The 18,643-nt window shown below is 44.2% G+C and overlaps 1 protein-coding gene across 1 annotated transcript; it reads right to left on the bottom strand.

Moving 5' to 3' along the window:
- Nucleotides 1-516: 516 nt before the first annotated feature.
- On the bottom strand, nt 517-17,051 carry ARHGDIB (Rho GDP dissociation inhibitor beta). Its single transcript, XM_024575635.3, has 6 exons — nt 16,892-17,051; nt 8,195-8,378; nt 7,453-7,536; nt 5,391-5,467; nt 2,150-2,213; nt 517-1,216 (listed from the first exon to the last, which is right to left on the bottom strand). The coding sequence occupies exons 2-6, from the start codon at nt 8,370-8,372 to the stop codon at nt 1,017-1,019; spliced, it is 603 nt and encodes a 200-aa protein (XP_024431403.1). The 5' UTR covers nt 8,373-8,378; nt 16,892-17,051; the 3' UTR covers nt 517-1,016.
- Nucleotides 17,052-18,643: the final 1,592 nt, after the last annotated feature.

Here is an 18,643-nt window from a genome sequence, read left to right as displayed (position 1 = left end):
AACAGGAATGGAAAGGGGTTTTCATGTAATGAGCCAAAGTCCAGAAATGCGAATGTAGTGTGAGAGAGAATTACTAGTAATTGAGTGTTATAAAGGGAGGGAAATGATAAATACGGGCAGAAAGGCATGCTGGGGCCGGGGCTTATGAACTAAACATGGGAGCTTCAATTTTATTTGATAGGTGATCAGAAGTCACTGAAAGATCTTAAGCAGGAGAGAAACAGTGTCTGATTTGGCCCCCTGGGCCCCTGTGGAACTCCAGGAGGCTCCCACAGGCGGTGGGATGCACAGGTCTTAAGATTGGGAATAACTGCTGCATGATAATACTATAAAATAAAACAAATTGAGGTTTTCTTCCATTCATATTTTGAAGGTTCATTGCCCATTGCAGGAGCAGGGGAACCAAACTGTTCTCAGTGGTGTAAATGCCCCCTCTACTCTGCCCTGCACCCCCTCCCTGAGAAAACTCACATGTGAACCATCCAGTTTCCATATTTGTTCAAATGAGGGTCTCAGTCAGGTCACGTAATTGTTTTATTCATACTCTCTTGTGCTGTTTAAGTGTCTCCCAGAAAAGAAGAACCCAAGTGGCAAGGAATGTGGCTAGGGACTGTCACTGAGCCAGCAGCAGCCACAGCATAATCCAGAGGTGGGAATGAGCACTGGAAACCAGGCAAAAGGATGGTTAGTGGTTGTTTGCCCATTTCCTGGCCTCTACTTCCTCAAATGAGAACAAGAGAACCAACGTGAAATGATTGCATATTGAGGAACAGAACTTCAAAGAGCTGGTTGTGATGGGGGATCAGAAAGAATGGGCAGGATGAGAGCCTGGGTTTTAAGTGTCCAGTGCTAGGGACGGCTCAGAGAGAGTGTGGAAGAAGTTGCGTCAGTAAGAGGCTGCGAGCGGTGTCGGGGAAGGGGCCCAGCTGTAATCAGGGAGGAGGGGCAGGGCAGCGAACACGACTGAGAGGGTTCTTCCAGGTGGCAGGGGCAGGGACAGGGCTGGGCAGATGTGCTCATTCTGTCCACTCCTTCTTAATGGACAGGTTCCACTCCCAGGTGAGGTGGTCGTGCTTGTCATCGTCGGTGAAGAAGGACTTGTTGTGGTAGGTGCCTCGGGCCAGCATGCCTTTGGGAGCCTCCTCGATTGGAGTCAGGAACTCATACTCTTCTGGCCGAGGCCCGTAGCTGCCGACCATAAATGTGGCTTTATCCACTGGGAAGAAAGAAACGTTCATCAGGGTGAGAGTCTGATAGAGAAAAAACAAACACTGTGGGCTGCAGACCCAGAATACAGCGCACGGTGATCAAAGCCAAGAGTGATGGTTTCCAGGCCTGGCCAAACATCAGATTTCCCAGGGGCACCTTTTTTTTCTTACTTTTTAAAAAAATCTGAGCACCTTTTAATACTATAGTTTCTTTTGACCCGCTCCCAAAGACTATGGTTCAGTGACCTGCCGTTGGTCCCTAAGTAAGGAGACTGTCAGGGTGTGCCCATCAGCTTTCCACTTTTCATTTCTCCCCACCCATACAACGGGAGGGAGCCAAAGACAGGTTCCCAAGGCATGTAAGACTGCCGATTAAGTCGTGTTATATTATTTTTCAATGAGATGGCTTTTCTTAACTCCATAAAGATATTTTTTCTTTTTCTTTGTTTAGGAAATTAAGCACTGCCCCCTCCCACCCCCATTGCCAACTCTTATTCCCAATAAACACATGTGCCAGTGGATCGGTCTTTCTGTCTTTCCTGTCTGGGATTTCTCCAACACTTAGGTTTACATCTACATGAACTGCTTTTTTTTCTTTGCTTTTTTTTTTTTTTTTTTTTACTTTTGGGAATACTTTTGCGCACTTTATTTTATTCAGTCTTATCTTGGTTGCTCTTCCCCTCTATGAGTAAAAAAGTTGAATTCCAGAAGCTGAATGCCAAAGGTCAGTGGCTGACCCAGTCTGAACTAAGTCTCCTGAGTGTAGGTCTCGCCGTTAACAGCTAGGTCAGAAGTGTATGTGTGCCTTTTCCTAGGGGGAGTGTGCGCAGCTTTTTTATCAGATTCTTAAATGAGTCAGTGCCTAAAACTTGATAACAACCAGAAGTGCAAGTATTAGTGAGAAGCAGATTGGAGGATAGTGTGAAGTGCAAGTCCCTTACCTTTCACCCCAGTCCGGTAGGTGTGCTGGACATACTTCAGGCCTGACACGATGTCTCTGTTCACCTGTGGGTGGGAAGGGTCCCAACGATGCAGATTAAAGAGGCTCTTTCATTTTTCCTCATTATTCATTCTGACCCTACCTAGCTGAGTCTTCTCTGAGGATAAGAAGACAAGATTTAGTTTAGAATAAGTGTTATTTATTAGTTTAGAATAACATTTATTCTAAACTAAATCATTTAGTAATTATCCTTTAGTGTGGTGGAATGGCAGAGACTGGAGAGAGGCGTTCACGAGACTCCCTATTGCCAATCTGGTTTTAATCATTGTGTACTGTGATTTGGGGTTTGGGGAGGGGTGGTTAATTAAAACGTTGTCTCCATAGTCTTCATTACATTTCTCCTTCCTCAGTGGTCCAGAGAATGGTCTTGAGCTCCCCCTCCCTGATACTACTGGCCAGAAGACAGTCTTGGTCTTAGGAAAGGTTACAAAGCCACTAATGGCAAATACTATGTAAACATCTGAAAATCCCAACCTGAGAAATGACCCACCTAGCGTATGAAAGACAAACAGCAAGGAGAAATGCTGTAATGGAAATCAGGTTGAGAGGATGGTTGTGCCTCTAATGTAGGTCTAATTGGGGGTCTAGAGTCAAGGAGATGGGTCACAGGAAAACATCCTCCGATATGTAAATAATGAGTAAAAGCCACTTGTGTTTGGCAAGTATTCTGGATGTCTGTCATTTTCAGACATTGTCTGAGGTCATGATACTTTCCCAAGCCTTTCAAAGAAAACGCACTAAAGCAGAATGAAAACAGCAACAGTCCAAGCACTTTGTTTTTCCATTAGTCATTTTACCTAGGACTGAACTGGGTTGTCCGTTAATTTTATACGGTGGTCATGACTATACAAACAAATTGAAGTGGACGTTGCATCATTAGCTGGAAGACTTGGTTAATTGTTCACTAATATGAAGAATGTAAGCATCTTCTAATAATTTCTCCTCAACAATAATTACGGCTCCCGTTGCATTTTGGACAGAGCAATGAAAGCAATCTGTCCGTGCGGCACTGTCGGTGACGGGGTAGCACGGCTCGGGGTACTGCCGGCTTAGGTTCCGGCCTGTCACTCAGCACACTCTGTAGTGTAAACCCATCAAAAGCAGACAGAATAAAAACACATTGAAGACATTGTGATAAAACACCCGCACTTTCTAATTACTCTGACTGCCACAGGTGCTTCATAAAAATAGGAAAAATAAATGGATCTTCCTAGAAGTCTCTAAGGTGGGCCTTTGGGCCCAGTAGGAGGTGTGGTCTGGTGGGAATGAGACCTAACAATAGGAATGACAGTGCCTAGGGATGAGGACTTCAAAACAAAGGGTTTCCTGTTTTGCTACTACTCCATAGAATGTCAGTTTAATGTAGATATGTTTGTAGATAAAAAAAGTATGAATACTCTTAGCATTCTCTTCCTCTGCCTGAGCGCCCTTCCCCTTGTCTCTCCCACACCAGGGGAAGAAGCCTTGGGGACACGAGTGGAAGTGGGGCCTGTGGAAGTCAGAGACACTCCGTTTCCTCAGGAGACAGAAGAAAGGAAAGCGGAAGCTGAAAGAGCCATCTCAGGCTCGATTGTCAAGGAGCGTAGTGACATTTCGGGGGTAGGACAGCACTGAGAGCAGCTAAGCGGGGTGAAGAAAGGGGGTTTGAGGATACGCCACTGGTGTTAGATGTGCAAACTCTCTCAGACATTCTTCAAGTGTGAAGTTAAATTGCTTTTCAATTATTTTCAATTTTGAACTGCTGCTGCTTCTAACGGCAGCATCATGCTGGGACAGGTCACAGAGTGCTTCAGCTTTGTGTGGGCTACCTTAGAGAGTGAGTGATCATTCTCCTGTGAAAGACAAGGCCAAACCTCTGAGGTGGATGGCACTTGAAACCCCTTTCTGGGCCCTCCTCCTCCATCACCTTACTGTGTCAGCCTGACGGAGGAGGACCCACCCCACCGCGTTACTCCTTGGCCTCCCCACCCGGAGCAGGAGCCCCGGCTCCAGACCTTTCCTTCTCATCTCATTCACATTAAAATTTACCTGTCCTGTTTCATTCGATTTGATAAAAACATTCCATTTGATAAGATCCGGCTTACTAAGTTGACACATCGGGGCAGTGACTTAATGATTACAAACCGACTGCTGTGTGACCTGTGCTAGGCGTGTTTGGATATAATGTTTTGCCGAACTCTCAGGTGCTTTGGTGATAAATAGTACTACAGGAAACTAGGATGTGAACCGTAGCTCAGTGCCTATTATAGAGCAGGCATCAACAAATATTTTCAGAGTGGAATTATTTTGAGGCATATTTGTATGTGGTGGAGAATGATTGCTCCTGGCCCCTGAGTCCCACTCTGCGCCAGGGGACAGAAGGGCCTGGTGCGTAAATAAAGAGGGGGTGGGGCTCTCCTCGGAGGAGCCCAGGCCCGAGAGGACGTGGCAGAGTGGGAACAGTATAACCAAGGCAAACAGAAGCAAGTAGGAGCAAACAATGAATTTCTCACCTATTTGTTTTCAAATTCAAGGCTAGTTTTCTCCTTGATTTTGGCTGCTCACTGGGATATGTGTCTACTCACTACACATCCGTTTATCTCCTATTTAGTTTTGTGCTTACCTATTCACCTGCTTCACAAACTAAATTGTGATCAGTTATTTACCAAGGACCACACTCCTTGGCTTTGTATAATAATTGTTGAGCTGAGGATCTACCTCAGTTAGAGCTGAGGATCTATCTGTTCTATTTTCTTTTCCTAATCATTCATTCATTCGTCTATATCTCAAAAATATTCACTAAATATTTACCATTTTCAAAGTCTGTGTGAATTTTTGGAGAGAAGGGATATATAACCCCTCCTGATCTCAAGGTGCTTAGGCTGTATAGGGTAGCAATGACACAAGAGGAGCCGCACAAAGCAGCGTGGGCCTTGTCAGCGGGAGCATCACGAGTTCCCAGAGAGCAATCCCCTGGCTTCAGTGATCAGTGGACAAGGTACGGGTTGGGAAAAGGCAGGAGGCAAGGGTGTGTCTCAACAGGTGGAGCCCAGAGTTGGGGAGAAGACAGTCCAGTTCCAGGGGGAAAAAGAAAAAAACAAAAAGTATGCCAACATGCTAATGAAAGAAATTTGATTCTTCTTCTCTCTTTGATTATAGGAAGGATTTTAAATTTTATAAAACATGTAGGGCAAGATACTTACTTTGAAGTGAATTTTGACTTTATATTCAACACCTTCCTTTAGCACAAAAGTTTCTTTTTTGAGGGCTTCAAGATCCCCTGTAGAAGTGAATTTAGAAAGAGTTTAATCTCCTCAGAAGGAGATACCAAAGTTGACAAATGAAGTTTGAGCTCCAGAGCCTATCGCTGGGCCCATCAGAGAGACATGGTCTCCACGGCCCTCCGCTCTAGGAACACTTAAATCTGGTGGCTTGAGGTGCCTGAAATCTTACAGCTAGATATAAAAGAAATGTGATTTAGTCTGACAACAACACTAAGAATATACAAAACATTACCAGTAATGAGTTATGTACAAGAAATAAGTCTTTCCTAATTTCCAGTAATAAAAACAAGTTTTAATCAATCATCCTAGAGGAAAGTCTGAACTATCTTTTTATTCACTGTATTGAAAATGGCATTACACATATGTGGTCAAACACAAAGACAATGGAAGAATTAAAGAATACGTCCCTATGCTCAACTAAAGAAATATAGGAGAAATATTACATAAGAGTACCAGCTATTTGTTTTCATAGATTTGGTCCTGTTTGTGGCAATTTGTAGCTTTTACAAATGTACTTGTTTTGATTCCTTTTTTTCATTCTAAATAAATTTTTACTTTTGTGCTTAATTTTGCATTTGCAATTTCATGTTATTTTTCTTAAGGAAAGTCACTTCAGTTATAAAAGCTTTGGGCTCCATGACAGTGGGACCTGCCCTTGTTTCCTGTTCCCTGGTTAGAGAGACAGTCATTCTCTGTCCTTCCCCCTACATGACCCTGGGTAATCAGACACTCAGGAGTGAGTGTCAGCTCCGTGCACATGCTTGATGCTCTCGGGGCTGGGAACAGCACACTATATATATCTGGGATTCAGCTCAGCACCTTCTTTATGAGAGAAAACCAAATTTGAGTTTCCTGGTGCTGGGAAAAGGGACAGAGACCACGCTTTTCCTGCACTAAAATCAAGCCCTTCGAAAAAGAACAAGTTTCCTTAGCACTAATTCAGACCTTATGTTACAAAATGACAGCTGTACCTGGTAACATTACACAGTTTTGCAAGGGAAGAGGTCTGAGTCCTGGTGGGAGAGAGCGTTTGCATCTCTCCTGGAGGGATGCTAGACCGTGGGGGTAGGTGAATTTGTGTGTCTGCTCTAATGATTTCCGTTGAAGAGGAAGCATCTTCTCAGCCTCTGATTTCCTCCCTCTGACAGAAAAGCCCATATAAGGCAAAGAGTGGATGTGTTTTGTGAGAGGGGAACTACCTTGCTGATAACTAACCCTGCTGTTCTAGAGTCGTGCTGTGCTCTGTCTGAAGGGTTCACTTTTTAAGTCAGATAATTTTTTTTTCCACAAAAGGCCTGCCTTTAACCCCCAACCTCTTAGCTCTGTGGCCCTTATTTCCATCGGGTCCACACTTCTCTTGTAACACCTGCCTTCTCAGCGTCGTCTTTTTCTCCCCAAGCCCTAAATCTCAGGAAAGGACTTGACCCTTGTCACAATAAAGTGAAAGAAAATAGCATCTTAATTGGTACATTTTTTGAGGTGAGGAGTTGCTTATTTAAAAAATCAGAGCTTTAAGGTAGTACGTATTCAACAGTGGAATTCCTAGCATTGTGCAGGAGATCTTAGATTGCTTCTTGCCTTCAGGTAAGTTCTGTGGCTGATCTAAGATCAATATTTTCTCTGTCATTTAGATTGTTGTTAATATTACAATTCCAGAAGCATACATCATGCTTGTTCGCATTTCCATCTTTTTACATGGATAGTAATTCTGCTCTCATGTGCAGGGAAAAATCTGAAGTAAACCTGACACGAGTAAACGTATCCAGCGCGTACGCGTGCACCCTCTTCAGTCAGAGGCAGAGGTTGGCTGCCTTAAGCTTGGTCAGTACTGTGTACCTGAGAGCAGTGACGTGTGCACGGGCCTCAGCCCACGCATCTCAGGGGCTCACCGGGTTTCCTTTTGCTGGGAGAGGGGACAAAGAGCACGTTTCTCCAATGACATCATTAGCTCCCTTTGAACAGACCAGATGTGCCCACTTACCAGTGAGGTCCATGGTGATTGGTCCTGGGGCAGTCTCGCAGACCAGGGTAAGGCGGGTGACAACGACATTGGGGGCTGTGGGGTCTGCGGATTCAAAACGAAATGTAAGTCCAGGGAAGAGACGTGTATGTTCTGTGTGTGCGTGCACGTTTCAAGGAGAGAGAGAGAGAGTATAAAAAGAAAGGTTGTAGCTCTATCTGAAGGAGAAGTGGACATGGTAGATTCACTATGCTTCATCACAATGACCTTATAAATTACAGCAACACAATTATCTGCTTCAAGCCCTTGTAGGTCCATCTTACTTATTATACACAGCAGAGATTTTCCGAGTGACTATGGGTAAGGTACTGTCCTAGCTGGGCACTGCTCATCCCGTTCTTTGGGCCGTGTCTTGGTCTGCCACAGTGAATGTGGAAGTGATGAGGTAAGGAGTGTGAAGGAGAAAGGGAAGATGGAGAGGAAAACCTGAGAGAATGGAGAAAATACAATTCTAAATGGTAATCTGAAATTCTTTCTAAATCCTCCCTGTGTTATTTTTCCTTGTTTCAGTGGCGACTTGTACCTTCTCTCCAAATAAGATGTAATTATACAGTCCACATTGTGTTCAACCTCTATACATCACGATCCACTCACTCAGCCCTGGAAGATCTTGGTACTCTTTCCTTTGCCCTGGCTGCTGAGTAGCCGAAATGCATGCTTCTCTGGGACCCGCCACCTGACCCCCATCCTCACGCACACACACCTGCTATCACAGGACCGTCCCCCAGGAGTGTTTTCTTGTACTTAGTTAGACTTTCATCATCTTTGTCCATCTCCTGCAGCTCCTGTAGGGACTTCTGAGGTGGAGGCTTATAATTGAGCTTCCCGTCCAGATCATCCTCCTCCTCTTCCACGTGTGGTTCTGGGGCTTTTTCAGTCATTTTGATCTATTTCAGAGACAGAGAGGAAGATGGTCCATTAGCCAAAATCAGTGGATATGAACAACGTTTGTAAGGGTGCCGTTGGCATTATCTTTGCCCTAATGGACTTCCATAGTTGTCAGTGATTTTCCAGGAGATATTCCCCTAATTTCACCTCATTATATTTCATGAAATAAGAATATAATGCATTCCAGTCTTTTCTCTGCCATGCCTGAGTTTTTTGTACTTTAATGAGTTCCACCTATTCACTGAGTAAAACTGACAAAAAAAAAAAAAGTTCATTTGCGAATGATACGCTGCAAGTGAAGCAACTTAGCACAAGCAGGCCTGGCTGATGAGCAAATTAGCGCCAGGTTCGTTATAACAGTTACCACAGGCCCCCAAACCCAGCCAATCTTGCTAGCATCAAAGCTCTGAGAATGTACAATCCAGATGTGACGGTTTCAAGAGACAGGTGGAGTGCTTGCCAAAGAAAATTGGCTTCATCCCATTAATTGACCCTTCCTCTGAACTCCTGCAATACGTCAAAAGTAACTCACGAGAAGTTGTAGGACCCCCGTGGTACCTGCCTGAGGTGTCTGAGTGGTTGCCACTCAACACAGCTAATAATTACTTGAGGCAAGTACTAGGTTCTATGTTTCTCTTGAATCTCCCACAGCACTCGAAATACTTGAGGTATTTTATAAACATTCATTGATTGATTTACTGGGTTCTTCTGTTTACTCTGTTTTGCTGAAATGATACAAAATAGCAAAGGACTCCAAATTTTTCTAGACGAAATTGTAACTACAACTTTTGTCTCCCATTTGGGGACCTACTTCCCTTTTAGTACCTCCCACCTCTCCCCAGATTTCCAGTGACCTTGCGCTCTAACACCTCACCTGAGCATGCCCTGGAATCTGCCTTTTTCCACCATCATCTACATTTACTTATTTTGTGTTAAAAAAAATTGAGGGGAGATCTAATAAAACTATTCACACTTAAGTGTTCATGACAGAATAATAGGTTTAAAATTTATTCCTCTTAAGGAATGTATAGTCAGAGCTTTTCAGAGCTGAAAGAAACTTTAGGGGTGACATATTCCAGCTCATCATTTAATCATTGAGAAAATTGAAACCGAGAGGGTAAGAGAATTGCCCAAGTTCACATAGCTAGATGAGAGGCAGTGTCCTAATAAAGAAGAACAAAAAATCTCTACCTGAAGAATTTCGGGTCCCATGGCTTGAGCTACTTGGGGAAACAAGGGAGGTATTTGGGCAAGGAGATCATTTCTTGATTTCTGTCAGTTCTACCCTGAGGGTAACTCCTTCTCTGCCTGTGCCTGAAGGCTCCATTGCTCTAAAGTGGCACAATTGTAGGTCAAAAATCTATTGCATCGCATCCTGAGTGACTGAACTTCTGTCAAGTGCCCTGAGAGTGAAGCTATCTCTGGCCAAAATCAGTTGTGGTTTGAAGTTTCAACGCCACTCTCATTGGCAACGGGAAGAAAAATACTTTGGAAGTCAAGTAAAAGTAATTTTAACAGAAAAAAGGAAAGAACAAGAAAATGGTATCTCTTGGCTCATTGAATCTCTTCCAGCAAAAGAACAAGCCCAGTACGATGAGCCTGGGTCAACTCTGAAAACAGTCTTGCAATGCCCAGGTCCTCTTCCTGTGTAGGAAGGAAACATGTGGGCTGTTTCCATGGTAACTCGTCTTAGCTGAAGAACCAGCGCCACTCAAAGATGAGTTCTAAACAGCACAGTAAACGTAGTGACTGATTCAGCTCATATTCCAAACAACACTCAGGGAAAGTGAATGGACTCGTTGGAAAAACAGTGAAGGAGGCAGTGGGTGGATGTTGCAGGTCATGGGTGGTTTAAGGGCAATCACGAGGGGGCAGATGAAGAGTAACCCAGAAGAGACTAACCAGATGAGACAGGTTCTTCCTGCTGACATTCAGGAGCCTGGCCAGATACCCAGGGTGGAAGTCACGTAACAAACCTGAGGATGGAGCCTCAGGAAGGCTATCTACATATGACGGCATCTCGGCCCCCGCAGACAGGCCTTTCTGAAAATATATTGCTTGGTTCTAACAAGTCATCTGCTTAAAGTCTTGACTATTAGACTTCACACTGAGCCACGAATTTGCTCAAGGTGATTTCAATAACCTGCAGGGAATGGTAACTCTGCATCCTCAAATCTCAGTTCTGAAAGGGGACTAAGAGAATGAGAGAGAGAGAAGAGACTGAGAGAGAGAGAGACAAAGAAGGATCTGGTCTAGGACAGGATCTGCTAACCCCTAACAGTGTGGTGATCATGGGCAAGTCAATGTATCTGTCCTCCAGATCTTGATCTTCTCATTAGTAAACATGAAACTTATATCAGTTCTATATTTCCTTGATTTGTTGAAAACAGATACAATAATTGCTTCATAAAAATGAGACACCAATTTATTTAAAGACATTGAAGAGCAGAGGACAATATGGGATTACTGTATGAACTTGTTGCTCCAAAGGAGGACAGTCAGGACCACATTACAATAATTTGGTCTAATTGTGTAGCCTAGGAAAGAGGAAGTGTGAGGCTAGACAATCCAACATAGCTCGTTCTGGTAAGCTGATTAGGAAAAAGATGAAAATGCCATCCTATGGCGCATAATGGACTGAAAAAACAGTTCTCAGGGAAAGCCCCTTTAAAGCAAAATTAAGGTCACAAAAATTTGGTGAGCACCTACTGTTTACAAGACACTGTGCTTCAGAACACACTGATGCTTAAGTTAGTCTCCAAAGTGGAGGAGGCGTTGGAGGGTGAGCAGTCTGGTCATACTGAAAAGGCCCAGCTGGTGTGATGGATTTGGGGAGATTACAGGTCTCTAATAAACATATAGTAAAGGTCATGGTTCTTATAAAAGAAAAACAGCAATATACCCATGAAACTGTGCGTGCAGTTCAGGGGGTTCATGGACCCCTGAAACACTTCATTAACTTTACAAGCCCAAGATTAAGAACATGACCTTGAAACTGTAACTTTTGGAAACATGAAACAAGAGTTGAGAAAATTTCCTTCTCTCTAGGCCCGGCCAGGTCAGTGACACAACTCAACCCCAAGGTAAGGATCAGGTTTATGCACCCAAAATGTTGGGTGTATAGAAGCAGGAGACATCAGGTGAGAGCTGCCTCTGAGGGAACGTGACCACAAAGCCAGGCAGTGGAGCCAAGGTGACCAGGGAGCAGGTCTGTAGGAGAAGAGTTCTGTGGTCAGTCTCCTTGATTTTGGATTATTTCTTCATGGAATTAGGCCTCACCATGCATGAGTTTTGGTTCTGGCTTTGCTACCAACTAGCTGACCCCCCGAGTGATGTTTCAACCACTAAAGTTCTTCCTTTCCTCATCCTGGGAGGTGAGGAGCGAGAGCAGACCTCCTGTAGGTGCTTTCTTTTTCTAAGGCCTCTATCTGCATGCTTCTCCTGAGTTGAAGACAGGTTCGGCGAAGTTGCTGTTCAGTTACCTTATTTCTGTCACTGTGCATATATGTTCATTTTAGTATTTCAGATTTATGTGAATCCCCCAAAGGCGCTGCATTTCAAATTTCACAATTTATCTCTGGGGAACCTCAGATTCTCCCAAAGTCCTAGACACAGATGGTTTATATAGTTTGACAATGATTTCCCAAACTATATATTTATGCATATTTAGCTACAAATGTCAGTTTTCTTTTGGGCGCTTGCTAAAGTGAAAACCAAAATTTTGTGGAAATTCTAGAGGACATTTTCTAACCTCATCATCTAAAGAACAACTGGTTTTATTATTGATGATAATTAAAATAATTACATGCTGGGCTAACTGCTTTACTGAGGACTACCCTCCTTAGTCCTCACTCCAGCTCAGGAAACTCTTCCAGAGTTTCAGGTGACTTACTGTGTAAGGGGCAGAGCACAGGTTGTCTGACTTTGGACTACCACGCTCCAGTGTTTCAGCTGTGCTTATGCAGAAGTAACAATGAAATGATAAAGCACGTTAGTCACTTTGGGAACGCATCCAGTGGTGCACGGGCAGAGGTAAATGCTTCCTTGCAACACTCTGCAGGGATGGCTTTAGCAAAGCAGGGAAGTGTCACATAAAGAGGGTTTCAGTGCAACTCTGCCCCCGTGTCACCTTGCGCAAGCCTCTGAACCTCTCTGAGCTCCAGGCTCAGCCTCTGCAAAATGAAACCATTGCATCAGAAGACCTCTGAGGCCTCTTCTTCATCCAGTGATTCTAATGCTCCCTACTGTAAAGAGGAAGTGCAGGTGGAGCTGGGGAGCACCTAGCCTATCAGCACAGAACGTTCTGGTTGGGCTTTGGCCACCCTCCAGCTTGCCCACCGTTTCACAAAGAATGGGTGTTCTGTCTGTTTGTTTGTTTCGGTGCATGTTGTTTTTGACTTTGGTTCTTTACACAGGAAAAACAACATGATACGTTTAACGAGGTCAGCGTGGACTGTGTCAGGTCCCAAAGCACGTGTGGCTTTTAGTCATGTGCTCACGGCTCCAGTTATCTCTATTTTCTACATTCCAGGGGCCTATTCACGGATGAATTTTCACAGTGGAAACTTCATGGCCCATGCCTGCTGTTCAGTGAAAGAATGACGAGGAGTAGATGTGCTGAGGCAGAGACGTAGCCTTCCCCGGCTCAATGAGCATGCCTAATTGAATTCAGATGGTTACTCACAGCATGAGTATGACACAGCACAACTGATGTTTTTGCTCACACGTTCAGTGGAATTTCCAAGGTAACGACAGTGATATACACCTACGAATGTACATTAATCTCAGGACAGAGCACACTGTCTGGTTCATTAATACAGTTCCAAATAAGTTGAGGGCAAGAAAAGGTGAAACTCTTGAGTTTATATGAAACGAATTCCCTGGTTAATTCAAAGAAAGGTGAGTTTCATGTCTACTGGGGCATGGACTTTGAGCCTGATGGGTTGGAGATTCAAAATGTGGTTTGCACTCGGCTTATTACAGGACTTACTACAAGTTATTAACCTCACTGAACCCCAATTTTACCACCAGTAAAGTGGGAATGCTAATCTTTCCTTATGAGGCTGAAGAGCTGGAGAAAATGTATGAAAAGCTCTAGGACTATGCTGACTAATGGCATATGTTCAATAGCTATCCCTTCCTCTCCCCCTTTCTTACACTGTTTTGTTGTACAGCTTCAGCGACACGAGGTGACTGCCTGCCCAGGCTCCACACGCTTTCCCTTCGATCGGCAGTGTTGACAATATCCACTCCTTCCTCCTTAAAAATAGATTTTGTTTCTTTGGGGAGCACTTTGTCTCTTCACAGGAAGTTCTGGGAATTGCAAGGATTGTTTATGAACTGAATCAACCTTAAAATGAGTCTCTCACTATTCTATTTCTCTAAAATATTTCCACATGGACAATTTAATTTTAGATTCTATTTATTGCTCCCTGTCATAATTGAAGCCAGAGGTCACTCTGTGAATGATGAGAAAGGCACAGCTAAGGGAGAGAATTCCCTTTGAGTCTGGAGCAAAACCCATGAAGACTCGACTCATGTCCCCAAGGTGCCCGATCATGCATCTAGAAGCACAGGCCATGAATATGACGTTGAAGAGGTAGAGAAGAGGGAGGGAGAGAGAGAAATGTGGAAGTACCAGAAGGGGGTATTTCCATCAGAGAAGTACTTATGGCAGTAAGCTTCAGCATTCTCCGCCACCCCGCCATCTCCACTCCACAGATTCAGTCGTACTTTGCACACGTCTGGGCTGCAGCTCTAGAGCAGGTCATAGAGAGTCCAGCCATCTCTGGAGGACTGCCGATATTTCAGAGCTAGTCGAGGATTTGGGTCTGCTTTGCTGCCTGCTTAGTGATTTGGCTTATTTGGGGCATCGAGGTTGGTCCCTTGGGCCACCAGAGCTGTCTGGGTTTTGGAGCCTTCCCTGGTGTTTTAGTGTTTCCTAGTGACATGGAGGGACTGGTGCGTCCTGGGATCCTCAGGGCTGCTCTCTGCCACCTCACCCCGTGAAGAACACTCAGAACTGTACAGCTACATGAAAGGAACCCACCCAGAGCCTGAGGGGACAGTGCCTGGTTAGGTGCAATAAATATTATAATAAATCCTGAGGAGGGTACAAATGACTAGAAGCGGAATTCTTTAACATTTCCTTGGTGGGAGAAAGTATACATTATTTCTTGCCTGTGCATACGTAGTAAGACACTCTTTGGACCCAAGTTCATATGCTAAAGGAGGGGGAACTCAACTCCCCTTATACTTTTCCGGGCATCTAGCCTGTGAAGTGACAGTGCTAGGCATCTTCACAAATACTTATTTTAAGTAATCCTTAAAGAAAACTGCATTAAGGAAGTCGTTATGAGGCAAAAGACTATACGGCAGCAACTCACTACAGTTTTAAATGACACATGAGAAAGTAGACAGAAGTGAAGACATTTTTTAATGACCACTTGTGCTTAGAGTCTCAGTCCCTCTAAGAAAACCCAAGTACATTTTAGCAGCTTTGACTGTGGATAGCAGAGTGTAACACAACCCAGAGCTGTTGAGTGCTTGTTGAATGAATACATGTTGAAGTTTTAGAAGCAACATGAGACCCATCTCGGGGTTTGCTAGTGTGGACTGACCCAGGAACAGGATGCTCAGAATGTGGGTTAAAGAAAATTTCTCCCATGGGACATTTCCTAAAACGTCCTTCGGAGGCACTGTAGCTAACTCCCCCCCTCCCTGACCCCTCAGTGTGTGACATTAGTGAAGTCACTTAACATTGCTGACTCACTGTCCTTCCTGTGTCCTCTCAGGATTCAAATTTAAAAGTTTCTCACACCAGGCCTAACACATTGAAGGTACTCCACATCTGTGGGCTCTCTTCCTCAAGGTGCCTATTTTTTCTCCTTGAGGCTTCCCTCTCCCCACTAGCTGAAGTTTGTACTTTACTGTGCTCCCATACATTGGCCCAGGCCCTCATTTTTCTGTCGTGTTGACTTTGCTGGTCTGAGTGGCCACCGAAAACAGAACTTTGATGTTGCTCACAGCATACCCCCTAGGGACAAAGTCATGCCCTCCCAAACAAGGGACAACCAAATTTCAGTGCCTGGAAGATGCCAGCCAGTTTCTCTTTGGCTGCATGCAGTTATTCCACGTGTGCTGGGTCTGTGTAGCTCAGAGGGAGACTTAGAATTTCACCCGTCTCCCAAAAGGGTAAGATGCTCTTGTTACTATGCTTGTGTCGTATCTAAATCGGGAGGGGAAGTCTCCTGTAAATTTAATGAAAACAAAGCAATGGCAAACACGAATGATACCTGCCTGTGCCTGGACTCACTCGGGTCAGTACAGATTTCTTGATTTCCCTCGCTCGATCATCCCTGCAGTGCGAATCCAACACACTAACCCTGGTTTCAGTGGCTCTTGGTCTCTATGGAAGGGGTGACTACAGAAACTCCATGGGAGAGCTGTCTGCCTTCCCTCACCTTGAACAGAGACCGGCTCAGGGTTTTGTCAGACCCACTCCTCAAGTTACCCTGCACCTAGAGTTTGAGTGCAGACTGTGTTCACTTAATAAAATATGCTGACCGGGCAGCCTCAAAGAGGAGAATTTCAGGTCATGCCTGAAGCACTTCTAATGGAGGCCAAACTCAGACCTTGATATTTGGAAGGCCCACGAACCAGGTGTCCTAGCTGGGTCCATTTTTCTAGAATCTATCTCTTAATAAGTCAGTGACTTCCGCCTTTGCTTCTGCTTCTCTCATACGCAGAGACCTATTCTTTTGCAACAACAGCAGTTATCTTTCTGCCCATCTCACTGCAGGAATTTAACTTGGGGTTTTTGTTAGTGGTGGAAATTCTACCCGTGTATGGCTGATGAGTAAATAACCGTGCATGCCATCTACCATACGTGCCTGCTGGTAGTTAAATCCCACTGTGCCCTAAGGGAGTCTTCCCGTATGCATTTCTCTTATATCATCAGACAACTCTTTAGTGGAAGACCATTTAATGTTTGACAGCTTTGAACCTTTTTCTTTTTCCTTTTCAATCAGTCTCTTTAAGTCTACTTAAAAACAGGAAACCACACATCTCCACCCCGGCACCACCCCACCATCCTCCGACAAGTTCTACATCAGTTTGGATCTATATAGTTTTGCTCCTGAGCCTGGCGAGACGCCTGCTCCTACCTGGTAGGAAAGCCCCCCCACCTGCCACTCCCCAGTGGTTGTGCTCACAGCCCTTCTCCAGGACATTCAGGATTTTCTCTCCTGGGCTGCAGGCTCCTTCTCCTGGCTCACCGAGCTGAGCTGTCTCCCCTGAGTTATTGCTACCATCCCCAGCTATGACTTCCCCTTCTATGCAGGACTATTCCACGGTCTCCTTAGTACTTTCTTATCATGAAGTTCGTTTTAAAGAGGAACTGCTCTTCTAAAAAAATAATAAACTGTAAAGGGCTGTAGCCTAGTTTACAGATTTCCTATGCATTTTTCTGTGCCCACCTGCAGCCTTCCCCACCCCACGAATTTCAACTTACATTCAGCGGTTCACGTCTCTGCTCGGGGTGCCTCTGTCTCTCAACTCGGACTTCTGAGTGCTGGCAGTTAAAACAGGAAGGAAGTTAATGACAAAAAAAAAAATGTTTTAAACCCACTAGAAGAGGAAACCCTGGGCTGTCTCAAATCCTGTTCTGTACTGCGTATCTCCCGATCAGCCAGCTCTGAGCAGCATTCTTGTCAATTAATGGCACATGTGAGAGCATGACCGCCCATGTGAACATGGATATGCATAAATGTTCATGCCAGGGAGTGGAGCCTGCAGCCACGAGTGCGATGAATAATTGTGCAATACATCTAAAAATCAAGTCATTTCAGTGCACGAGCTTTCTGAGGCACCTAGTCTAAAACCAGGAGCAATAAGTTCCCACAGGCTTTACTTTATACCACTAACTTCTGTTCCTCTGGGGTCTCTGCCAGCTTCTTTACCCGCCAGAGATGGTAAAAGTCTGCTGGCAGCGAATGTAGGGTGCTAAGAAATTATAAATGTTAACTGCATAGATTTGGCCCTAAATTCTAAAATGTGTCCTCAAACAGATTTTTCAAGCTTTGTCGGTCATGATTTCAAGACGTAGCTTTGTATCTCAATACTAACAACCAAATGTTATTTGTTGTAGCTTTCACTATTTTTTCTTTTAAATAAAAAGAAGCCAGAGTACAGCTCTTGATTAAACCTAAGAATGCAGCTTACAAAATAAAGTAACCCTTCATTAATTCATACTTTTCGAACTCAGAACTTGTGAGAATTTTACAAGTATGGAAATTCACTCTGTACCCTATTTGAGGAAATGGTTTGTGAGCTAATTGAAATGGGAACAAGTTGCAGAGGCCGTATTTAAAACATCTGAGGGAAGAAACAGTTTCCAAGCGCCCGAGGCACATATATTTACTCCACACATTTTCGTAGCTGCTGTCATTAATAAATTCTTATGTATGGTAGTATCTGGATATTCAGCACTTACACCGTTCCCGCGTGTTTAGAGCTAACGAATCAAGCACACATATGCCAAGAGACTGACACTGATTTTGCTGTCATTTACGTGGATGGTATTTTGTTCACTTCGTTTTGTAAGTGATGCCACCAGATACATCTCCTCCATAGTCAATGGAACCGAAACAGTCCAGGAGATGGTGGTGGTCATGTGGTGGGAGAAACGAGGTTAATCTATAAAAATATGAAGAGGGAAACAGCACATAAGTGAAATTAGTAAAAGCACTGAAAACCACATACAGATTTAGTTTTAAATTTCAAAATGATATAGGTACAAGATTGCCCTTGAAAGAAAGTATGTGACTACTGTGTTGTAAATAAAAGCAAATACTAATTACAGAGAAGACAGTACATTCCGTGGCTTCATGCTCCCAAGAGGGGACACATTTCTTCTTTCAACAGCATTGGTGGAGCTCCTCCTTTCTCCCAGGCACTGATGTTCGCCACACAGCGGCAGACAATAGACAGAGTCTCTGCGCGCTCGTGGAACTTATGTCCTAAGGGAGATGGGCAATTAAAAAATAACACAGCTGGGATAAATTATTTGGGACAAAAGAGATTTACAAATTGGAATGGTAGGTTCGTGGTCTATATGCAACCTCTTGTGCCATTTCTCATGCTGTCAGGGAAAAGACCTCGCTAGTCCAACAGGGTAGTTTTTTCTGCTAAGCCCGATGTGCTCTCACCATTTCTTTTAATGCGGTGCTTTCGGCACAGATGCTAGAAGGTATAGAAACCCCCC

Source organism: Desmodus rotundus, chromosome 3 (genome assembly GCF_022682495.2).
Source record: "Desmodus rotundus isolate HL8 chromosome 3, HLdesRot8A.1, whole genome shotgun sequence".
NCBI lineage: Eukaryota > Metazoa > Chordata > Mammalia > Chiroptera > Phyllostomidae > Desmodus > Desmodus rotundus.
This window is presented reverse-complemented; position numbering and strand designations above follow the sequence as displayed.

Bases quoted from the DNA above. Each gene is read 5' to 3' on its own strand.
- ARHGDIB (XM_024575635.3), bottom strand. From the start codon at position 8,372: ATGACTGAAAAAGCCCCAGAACCACACGTGGAAGAGGAGGAGGATGAT. The intron at 5,468-7,452 runs GTAAGTGGGCAC...TCACTTCTACAG, and splicing joins AATCACCATGGACCTCACTG to GGGATCTTGAAGCCCTCAAA. The intron at 1,217-2,149 runs GTAAGGGACTTG...CTTTCTTCCCAG, and splicing joins CTACCGGACTGGGGTGAAAG to TGGATAAAGCCACATTTATG.